Source organism: Carassius auratus, chromosome 20, assembly GCF_003368295.1.
Source record: "Carassius auratus strain Wakin chromosome 20, ASM336829v1, whole genome shotgun sequence".
NCBI lineage: Eukaryota > Metazoa > Chordata > Actinopteri > Cypriniformes > Cyprinidae > Carassius > Carassius auratus.
The window spans coordinates 3729706-3741241 of NC_039262.1; the positions used below are offsets into that span (position 1 = coordinate 3729706).

Consider the following 11536-nt stretch of genomic DNA (forward strand, 5'->3'; position numbering starts at 1 on the left):
ACAGCTTTTCCCCACATGTACTAAAAACAGATCAGATTTGTGTCCCTGGAGCATAAAACCAGTCTTGAGTCGCTGGGGGATATTTGTAGACAGGTTTTGGTTTGCTAGGAACCAAAAGACTACAGAATGTTCTGTTTTTGTTTGTTTATTTATTTCTGAAACTGCATAAAAGAATAAAATGTGCAATTTTTGAAAATCTCATTATTATGACAAAGAATGTCAGAGCTATGAGATAATTAAACTCTGAATTATGAGATAAAAAGTTACTACTCTGAGAAGAAAAGTTTGAATTGTGAAATATTGCATAAACTTGAAATTGAAAAATATATATGGTAGAAATAAAATAAGACAACAGATTTTTATTATTTTATTTTATTTTTATTTTTGTATTTTTTATGGCCTTTTTTCGAGGCGGGAATCGAACTTGGGTTGCTGGTGTCAACTTGGTGTCAACTATTTATTTTATTTTATTTTTTTATTTTATTTTTTTATTTTATTTTATTGCTACCACTGAATAAAATAATTAGTTGCAAGTTTTTAGTCTCACAATTCAGACTATTTTTCTTACAATTATGAGAATAAATGTCATAATTGTGAAATATACACTTGCAATCGCAAGAAAAAGTCTGAATTGTGAGATATTGCGTAAACTTTAAATTTAAAAAAAAATATATTTTTTTATTTCATGGTAGAAACAATATAAGACAACAGATTTTTATTATTTTATTATATTTTTATTTTTGTATTTTTTATGGCCTTTTTTCGAGGCGGGAATCGAACTTGGGTTGCTGGTGTCAAATTGGTGTCAACTATTTATTTTATTTTTTATTTTATTTTATTTTATTTTATTTTATTTTATTTTATTTTATTTTATTTTATTTTATTTTATTTTATTTTATTTTATTTTTTTATTTTATTTTATTGCTACCACTGAATAAAATAATTAGTTGCAGGTTTTTAGTCTCACAATTCAGACTATTTTTCTTACAATTATGAGAATAAATGTCATAATTGTGAAATATACACTTGCAATCGCAAGAAAAAGTCTGAATTGTGAGATATTGCGTAAACTTTAAATTTAAAAAAAATATATATTTTTTTTATTTCATGGTAGAAACAATATAAGACAACAGATTTTTATTATTTTATTATATTTTTATTTTTTATGGCCTTTTTTCGGGGCAGGAATCGAACTTGGGTTGCTGGTGTCAACTATTTTATTTTATTTTATTATTTTTTATTTTTTATTTTATTGCTACCACTGAATAAAATTATTAGTTGCAAGTTTTTATTTCAAGATATAAACTAAGAATCAAAAAAAAAAAAAAAAAAAAAAAAACTGTAGCAGCCAGTGACATAAAAAGTCAACAACAACAATCCAGTTTTAGTGCGGCTCGCACAGACGTGGCCTAATGGTTCGAGTCAGACTAGTAACCCTAATCAGACTAGTGGGTTTGAATCTTGACTTACTGCTGTGTGTGCACTATTTATCTATCTATCTATCCTAAAAAGGTAGAAGAACAGTGATGCACGATGAAAAAAAGAACCAAAAAGATCAACAAAGGCATTTTACTGCCATGTGTCTCAGTGCATGTGTTCTTGAGTTTCCAGGCTGATCAGTATCTCTGCGGTCGCCCCACACTCATCCTCTCTGAATGACTCGATGAGAAGCAGCATAAGACGCCCACACGGACACAGCCTTTATCAGACATCCTCTTCAGTCACCTGGGCTGAAATGAATGTTACACCCCTCCTCAGTCATGTCTTTTACTGCAACACATGTGACTTAGAAGAAATCGAGATGCAGTGACTGAGTGTTTGGACCATTCAGCAAAAGAACTGAAAAGGTTAAACGTTTCCTTAATAACGTGTGAGCAAAAAGACGCACTGATGGTCTTGAAGACTCATCTCTGACTGTCATTATTAAAGCAGGTCAGACCACTTCCAATAAATACTATGATTAACATTTATTGACAAATGTTTACTGACAGTGTTTACTGTGATGTCCACATTTCTTATCACAGTTGCTTAAGAACTTTGTCTTTATTCTTTTCTTTCTTTTATATAAAGAGAATAAAGTCTAATTTTATGAGTATGGTATTATTGTTTTCTTAAACCCCTCTCAAAAATGCCAAAACGTTAAGCTTTTTAAATTTTAAAATAGGCTATTTATTTTTATAACTTTATGGAGATTTTAATAAAATTGTGTTGTAATCGTGTGTTAGAATAATGACAATGTGGTGACAACGTGTTAAATTGAAGAAAATAATGTAAAAAACAACAACAACAACAACAAAAAATCATATTTGTCTGTTAAAACTGCTTCCTTTACTTTAAGCAAAGGACTTTCTAATAATGTTTGACTGACGAGCACAGAAACAGATTCAACTCTAAAGCGCCGCTGACTAAAGCTGGTCAAACAGTGACACCTGGCGGAGAGAAACGGGACTTGTTTTTTATTTATTTATTTTACTTTATTTTCTATACAGTGAATTTTTTTAATAATAAATAATTATATTTTTGCTGAATTAAAAAAAAACAAAAACTCAACACGCGTTTAGCCATATAAACAGTTAAACATATATATATATATATATATGTATTTGCCCATATGTAAGTATGAACATTCCGCCCCAGTCTAATTGGGCCATCGTTATTTAACATATTTTAATTCATCACAACTTATTAAACGGCATTCATAGGTGAATTTGTCGCCATATAAAGAGGAATAATGATTTGTACTTCTACATCCCGCAATAAAGGCCTTAAGTAGAGCTGTTGGAAATTGTAATTTCAAACTTATAAGCTTTACTACAAGACTAAGAAACCATATTGTGTTCCATTCTTTAATTTAATTTGCTTGGTCTGTAAAAATACTAAACTTATCTTCATAAAACCTGCAAAATCCTTAATGCATCTCTTTTTGTGTGTTGGGACTAAATAAAGTGAAGAGAATGATTGGATATACTCTGAACAGAGAAAATTGCACTTTTTGACAATATTGTCTTAAAAAAAAGCCAATACAGAGCATTAAAATGATTAATAAAATCCTAATTAAAGTGCAACATAACACTTAAAATAATTCTCACCTCCACCTGGTGGCTTTAGGAAAACAGCAAACGGTGTTTCGGAGCGGGATCGCGAATCATTTGAGTCAGTTCGGGAGTTCGGAGCGGGATCGCGAATCATTTGAGTCAGTTCGGGAGTTCGGAGCGGGATCGCGAATCATTTGAGTCAGTTTGGGAATCGCAAATCATCTGAATCAGTTCGGGAGTTCGGGGCGGCTTCGCGGATCATTTGAATCAATTCGAGAGTTCGTAGCGGGTTCTCGAATCATTTGAGTCAGTTCGGGAATCGCAAATCATCTGAATGAGTTCGGGAGTTCGGGGCCGCTTTCACGGAACATTTGAATCAATTCGAGAGTTCGTAGCGGGTTCGCGAATCATTTGAGTCAGTTCGGGAGTTCGGAGCGGGATCGCGAATCATTTGAGTCAGTTCGGGAGTTCGGAGCGGGATCGCGAATCATTTGAGTCAGTTCGGGAGTTCAAAGCGGGTTTGCGAATCATTTGAGTCGGGGATCGCAAATCATTTGAATCAGTTTGGGAGTTCGGAACAGGATCACGATAGATTCGCGCTCGTAAATTTTCAAATTGGCCATAACCTTTAATTCTTTGCTGCCAACTTCAGCAGGGGTGGCAAGGCTTTCTTTTTTCTATGCCACCCCGGTAGATCCACCCCTGTGTTTAACCATAGACAGTAAAAGAAATGGACACAACGACCCCATTGGATTCAACGGAGACGTTGAAGTGAAGTCACAGAGACATGAAGTCAATTAGAAGCACGCACTTCCTGGGGGTCGATTGTACTCATAGTAAAACAGTAAAAGAAATAGACACAGTGACCCCATTGGAACTCAATTGAGACAAGTGAAGCCCATTTTTAGCACTTCTGTTCCTGATGGCAGACTCAAACTAAGCTTGATGACGTCAGCAACCTCTCTGACATGTAAATCTTCTAGTAGCTGTGCGTGCAAACTGCCATCATTATCTTGCAGAGAAGGCGAGCTTGAGCGGGGAGTTCTTTGGCATTTCTCTACTGTGCGACAGAGAGTCCAGTGGTTATGACTCAATCATTAGACCGACTTCAACTTCCGGTCGACTTCCTTGGCGCCTGGATTGTACTGCGCAGACTCAAACTGAGCGTGATGACGTAAATGTCACGTGAGCAAACTAAGTCTTCTAATTGCTGTGCCAAGAGAAATCTTAATCACCCAACAAATCTTGCAGACGTTGTTGAATCATTTTGTCCCGTTGCTTTTATGGACTCTCAATGGGTTTCGCCCTTGACTTTATGCCTCCACATCCCCCCAATGTCCTCATAGACCGTAAAAGATTGCCTGCGAGCTTCTCCCTCTGTCCATACAGTAATTTATCTACTGTGCAACAGAGAGTCGCAGGTTATGACGCAATTGTTAGCCTACTTTTTTTTTTACAAAAACTGCTTCTAAGGGCCATAACGTAAGATACAAGGTAATGGGGCCTTTTATACATTTTCGTGTTTCTTTAGAAATAATGAATGGACAAATGGAGTCTTTAAACGCTTTGGATGTAAAGTTATTCGCTGTCAAATTGACGCCAAAATTAATGGGAGTCAATGGAATGCTAACAGCAGGTGGGGGTCCGCTAGCCAATGGCTGCACCCAGAGGTTCTTCAAAAAAATATGAAACCCTACTCCAGTGTTTAACACACAATGGAATATTTTAACTGTGTTGCTAATAGTGCATCACTGTTAAACATGTCACTTCCTTTTGACAGTGGGTGGCGCTATGATTGACATGTTGAGGAGTTCAGGCCAGGACAACAATTTTGAGGCAGATTGGACAATTTATACCCGAGTTATAGCAACTTCCGGTTTCATTGTATTAATAGCATGCTTAAGCAAATTAGCTAAGTGCTGCTAACATGCTTTACCATGTCCCTAACTTATTTAACACTTGCTGACACTTTAATATCTAAAGTCCATTACAGGGTTAAACACGTCACTTCCTGTTGCCAGCAGGTGGCACTATGGCTAGAACCAAACATGGGCATGTAGTCTTCAGGGAGTCTTATAATTAAGGAGTTTGATGGTGAAGATTTACATTGTTTGCCTGAATTACAGCAATTTCCAATTTCATGGAGAAACAGCAGCCAGTCAGGGACACGGTCTTCAATGAAAGCTTTGCAATTTAATGTCACAAAGGCCTCAAAATAGCCCTGGCCAAATTTAAAGATAATCTTATTAAAACTTATAGGAGTTCAAAGTATGAGGCCTGGAAACCCTACCATTTCGAACTTTATTTTCATTCTTAAAAGAAAATTGAGCCAGATTAACAAACGCTTCTCGGTTCATTTTAGCGAATGATAAAAACCACATACAGAAACGTCTTCCAGAGAAAATAAAATTAGACAAAACTCAAAAAAAAAAAAAAAAGAAAAAAAGTCAGAGCAAGAAAGCAAAGACAACACTACAAATTCAGGTTTCACCACGTTTTAATATCTGAAAAACAAGACAACATGCCTGCAGTGAGGCAAAGGTCATTCCCCTTCCATGCAGAAAGAAATCATGCTCGATTCAATCGTGCACCGCCAGCAGACTCAGTATAAGTGAAACACAGTGCTCATTGTGCTCAGACAATACTGCAATCCATGAACATCACATGATGTAAAAAAACAAACCAAAAAAGGTACATTACGGCTCAAAACAAAGTTGCAAAGTTGACAGTATGCTTTAGTTACATTATGATTCTTTCAGGAATCATTATTGAGATCAGGTCAAAAGACAACAACAGGATGTTAAGGAATGATTACGGAAAGTGTTAAGGGAATTTTAGACAAATGGGTTTAATCGACTTCCTCCATGCGAGAAGCGTCATCGTCTCCTTCCAGAGGTGGGATTTCTTCAGGAGCGGCAGCGGAGCTTGGCTCTTCCACAGGAACGTCTTCATCTTCATCAATCCCTGCAGACACAAATGAGAATCAGTAACGGACCCAAGTCTAAAACATGGACTAAAAAAGGAAGTTAAACTCACCCAATCCCAGCTTGATCATTCTGTAGATGCGGTTTGAGTGCGTCTGAGGATCGTCCAATGAGAAGCCGGAGGACAGCAGGGCGGTCTCGAACAGGAGGATGACCAGATCCTTCACGGCTTTGTCGTTTTTATCGGCGTCGGCCTTCTTCCTCAGGGTCTCCATGATGGGATGATCGGGGTTGATCTCCAGGTGTTTCTTGGCCATCATGTAGCCCATGGTGGAGTTGTCCCTCAAGGCCTGGGCCTTCATGATCCTCTCCATGTTGGCCGTCCAGCCGTAGGTGCTGGTCACAATACAACAGGGAGAAGACACCAGCCGGTTTGAGACCGTGACCTGGAAGAGGATTCAGATGGGCTTGAGGAACGGGAATTAAAGTTCTGGTGGATCACTACGTTACGTCACACACAATACTTATTAGTCGCTCAACAAAAATGCATGTCATTCGAACAAAAAAGGCTAGTAGGACTCAAGGTGCACGCTGGAATTAACATGTTTTCACACACTTCAGTCTGCAAGCGAAACACGGAGTCAGTTACATAAACTCACCATCTGTGCAACTCTGACTACGAATCCTGTTTATAACACAGTTTAGAAGAATTAATCCTTAACAAGACCAAAACAAACTAGGTTTAAACACCCACGTTATGCAAACACACACCTTCTCTACTTTCTTGTCCAGGATCTCCTTCATGAGCTTGCAGAGGTTCTCGAACTTGGCCTTGTCTTCCTCCATCTTTTTCTTCTCGTCTTCGTCCTCGGGCAGCTCCAGTCCCTCCTTGGTGACGGACACCAGAGACTTGCCGTCGAAGTCCTTCAGCTGCTGGACGCAGTACTCGTCGATGGGCTCGGTCATGTACAGCACCTCGAAGCCTCGCTTGCACACGCGCTCCACGAAAGCAGAATGAGCGACCTGGTCTTTGCTTTCACCTGGAAAACACCGGGCAAAATCGATAAGAATACTTAAAAATGGGAAAAAAAACAACAACAACAACAACAACGATACTACAACCATGAAATACTAATATTTATGTTCTTTATATACAAATGTTAACATGTTTTGGGCTTAAGACAGAAACCCCCAAGGGAGTTATTTAGTCACTTCTCTTTATAAAAATATAGATGTTGCATTCCCAAATGCATGTTTAAATGTCACACCAAGTCATATTGTGGTTTTCTTCAATTAATCATGCAGTCCTAAAAGCAGGTTGATGTTGAAGAAGTCTTACCGGTGATGTAGTAGATGGACTTCTGGTTTTCCTTCATCCGGCTGACGTATTCTGTGAGGGAGGTCATCTCGTCGCCGGACTGTGAGCTCTGATAACGCAACATTTCTGACAGCTTCTTGCGGTTCTGAGAGTCCTCGTGGATGCCCAGCTGGGGTTCACAACAAACATGTTAATACCACTTTATATTATTTCCATCACAAGTATGGGATCAAAATCTAGGATTCGTACTTTCAGATTCTTGGAGAAGCCGTCGTAGAACTTCTTGTAGTTCTCCTTGTCCTCGGCCAGCTCGGCGAACAGCTCCATACACTTCTTGACGATGTTCTTGCGGATGACCTTCAGGATCTTGCTCTGTTGCAGCATCTCTCTGGAGATGTTGAGGGGCAGGTCTTCAGAGTCCACCACACCACGGACGAAGTCTGGAGGCACAATGATTGGCTGTTAGCGAGACTGCAGCATTTGAAACCTTTGGTCATCAAGACCCAAGACGTTCAGCAGCAAAACCTCATTTGCAATGCATTCAACTTTTGTAGTTATGCAAAAAGTATCATCAGGAAATAACGGCACAGGACTTTGTAAAGTGCATCAGGATTAGTCCACTGGAAAGGCACATAATTGTAAACTTCCCAGACTCGTGCAATTATATGTTGAATTTAAGGAATCTTTTAATAGAATAAATTACGCCATTTATTTGTCTTCACATCTTTCCAAATTCATAAGATTTTGGTTTATCTTTAAAACCTAAATTAAGATTTTTTTGAAACTATAGAGGTAACCAAAACTTAAAACATATCAATTTAACAGTTTTATTTAAGCCTTGTGTATAAATATAATCACTTTATACAAAGATTTAATTTAGACTTTTGTAATTGTTATCTAGACATTTAAAAGAAAACAATTATTCAAATATGAACCACAAAATCTTGAGGGCGTGCAAACGTTAATTTTAATTTTTGGGTGAACTGTCTCTTTAAATGTGAAGCTACTTACTCAGATACTCTGGGATGAGCTCCTCACAGCTGTCCATGATGAAGACCCTTCTGACGTACAGCTTGATGTTGTTCTTCTTCTTCTTGTTCTCAAAGAGGTCGAAGGGAGCCCGGCGAGGGATGAAGAGGAGCGCGCGGAACTCCAGCTGACCCTCCACAGAGAAATGCTGCGGGACCATGCAATAAAAGTGAGTATTTGATCAACTTTCTAACGTTTAAGTGTGAATCTTGTTCTGCAGAATCCGGTGTGTTACCTTGACGGCCAGGTGATCTTCCCAATCATTGGTCAGGCTCTTGTAGAACTCTCCGTACTCTTCGTTGGAGATGTCGTCAGGGTTGCGGGTCCAGATGGGTTTGGTTTTGTTCAGCTCCTCCTGGTCGATGTACTTCTCCTTGATCTTCTTCTTTTTCTTCTTGTCCTTGTCTTTGGAGTCCTCGTCGTCATCAGAGCCCACATCCTCGATCTTGGGTTTGTCTTCGCCTTCCTCCTTCTCCTCCTCTTCTTTCTCAGGCTTCTCCTCCTCCTCGGCCTCGTCGTCGCTGATCTCCTTGTCGCGTTCCTTCTCCACCTGCATGGACATTGGTATTTTCCCATCACTCAACTACCAGAGCAGTTTTATCAGAATAAATTCAACTCCACTAGTTAAACCGAATCCCACTTACGAAGAGAGTGATTGGGTATCCGATAAACTGTGAGTGTTTCTTGACCACTTCCTTCACTCTCTTCTCCTCGATGTACTCGGACTGATCGTCTTTCAGGTGAAGAATGACTTTGGTTCCACGGCCGATGGGCTCACCTGGAGATCAACAGGTGTGTGAATGTCACAATCACCCTTAATATTGCACTCATGTCATTGAAGTAAAGGGCTCTATTTTCTGGGATTTTATTGATGAATAGTAATAAATACTTTGAATGAGATTTTAAATCGCCAGTAGGCGGCAGCAAGTCACTGTTAATAACCGAGTCATTGGGATTGAATCGAATCATTTAAATGGTTGATTCACTCAGGAACGAATCACTTGTTTCTCAGAGATACAAAATTATTTGGAAATAATAATGGAAGTCACTTAGTTAACTTCTTGTTTAAAGAATGGCTGTAAAAAAATACAAATTTCATGTGAAACTTACTATATGAAATGGCATTAATTTTCTGACCCCATGTCTTGAATTTGTGATAATTCTAAATGCATTTTAATAGACTATAAATGTGCACTTGTCTAGACTTCACTTAATGCATGCATGCACTCTATAAGGGTGTTTTGAATGGTTTTTGCAATATAATCAAATGTCAAATCACACATCATTAAAACTTTTTTTTTTATAATTATTTACCGCGGATGATATACATCACACACCCTTACATTAAAAATAAGTTTGTAGCATACCATTGTCCACTTTGACTGTGAAAGAGCCACCAGCGGACGACTCCCAGGCGTACTGCTCGTCATCGTTGTGTTTGGTGATGACAGTGACCTTTTCAGCCACCAGGTATGCGGAGTAGAAGCCCACACCAAACTGCCCAATCATGGAGATATCTGCACCAGCCTGTGGAGTTGAAAAGGAAACATTAGGGACCAAATTCAAAATGGAGAAATGTTGAGAGGCATGCCAAAACTAGCAGACGCATCACCTGCAGAGCCTCCATGAAGGCCTTTGTCCCAGATTTCGCGATGGTACCCAAGTTGTTGATGAGATCGGCTTTGGTCATCCCAATACCGGTGTCGATGAGGGTCAGTGTGCGTTCATGAACATTGGGGATAATTTCGATCTTCAGGTCCTTGCCGCTGTCCAGTTTGGTGGGATCCGTCAAGCTCTCATATCGGATTTTGTCAAGAGCCTGTCAAGTGGAGAAAACCAGGTTGATCTAGATCTAGCCATATTCGACACTTTATTAAGTCTATCACTGGTCTTACGTCGGAGGCGTTGGAGATGAGCTCTCTGAGGAAGATCTCTTTGTTGGAGTAGAAGGTGTTGATGATGAGAGACATCAGCTGGGCGATCTCCGCCTGGAAGGCAAAGGTCTCGGCCTCATCCTCTTGGCGCATTTCTTCAGGCATCTGAGAAAATACATTCAGATCTCAATTATAACATCCATGGATATGGTTTAACAAATCAACAATATACTTTAAAATAAATGCACATTACTGGTTTTGTTTATAAAATGTCTAAATTGAACAAAGGGTTAAATGAAAATGAAAGCATTCAGAACTTTAGTACAGTTATACAAGACAAACCGGTGCAGCATAAGAGTCCCGGATGCGGAAGAGCATGCCGCAGAAGGACAATGAGATCAACACGTGCTTTACTGCCGCAATACTTGAATTTAAATATGATTTAAGGTTTATTTTTTTTAACGGAATAAATAAAATTTTCATGGCGCTTATTCAAACGCTAATACGAAAACTTTAATTAAAAAAGTATTAATTTTAATACACTAACCACCCATTCCGGTCACCTCTAGCTCTTATATGGTTTATATATGCACCACATATATAACGTTATATTAATTATAGCAATACATTTAGATTAATATGCTTAGTAACCAGTAACTATACAAGCATCAGTGATTTAAACCACTGCACCTGCTCATCACGTCATTAAATAGACATAAACAAATAAACATAACACCCTACGTTAACGTACCATTATTTCTAAATAAAAATAAAGCGGTTTTATGAAAAATGACCGTTAGATTGGAGACTAGGGACTCTTAACCGGCATCCGCATTATTACAACACCGGTCAAAGAGAGAATGAAATAAATAATCAATTAAAAGATTAAACGCCGGTCTTTTAGTCTGGATTCATTCCTGAAATGATAAATAATCGTTTCGGGTGGAGATCGACGTCTTACCTTGGTTAGTTTCGTTGATTTTTGATGGTTTAATCGCCACAGATACAGCTGATCTCCCCTTCACTGAGACTGAGGGAAGCAGAGAGGAGCGATCCCCGCGTGCGCGGCTCTTTTCTTTGAATGTGCGGCTGTATCCCTCCGCGCTGACTCACTCTGGGACGCTTGCATATCATCAACAAAGAAAACTACTCTGTTTTATTTATTTTTGTAAATCTAATTTATTCCCAAGCTACAGATGTAGTATTTTACTAGCTGCATCATATATAAATAGCGTCTACAATACTGAAATAATATAGTATTACGTTTCTTAAGAAGCGCTTAATGAAATACAATAACATCAAAAACTAATTTTAGAACTTGAAATATCTGGAGTCTGTTATTTGAAATTATTATAA

The 11536-nt window shown here is 38.4% G+C and overlaps 1 protein-coding gene across 1 annotated transcript; it reads right to left on the reverse strand.

Annotated features, from left to right (window-relative positions):
- Positions 1-5514: 5514 nt before the first annotated feature.
- On the reverse strand, positions 5515-11296 carry hsp90ab1 (heat shock protein 90, alpha (cytosolic), class B member 1). The gene is made up of 12 exons (XM_026290458.1): positions 11142-11296; positions 10202-10345; positions 9919-10125; positions 9674-9833; positions 8951-9084; positions 8542-8856; positions 8289-8454; positions 7527-7717; positions 7299-7446; positions 6731-6999; positions 6072-6405; positions 5515-5999 (listed from the first exon to the last, which is right to left on the reverse strand). Exons 2-12 carry the CDS (start codon positions 10343-10345, stop codon positions 5884-5886), a joined length of 2184 nt encoding a protein of 727 aa, XP_026146243.1. The 5' UTR covers positions 11142-11296; the 3' UTR covers positions 5515-5883.
- Positions 11297-11536: the final 240 nt, after the last annotated feature.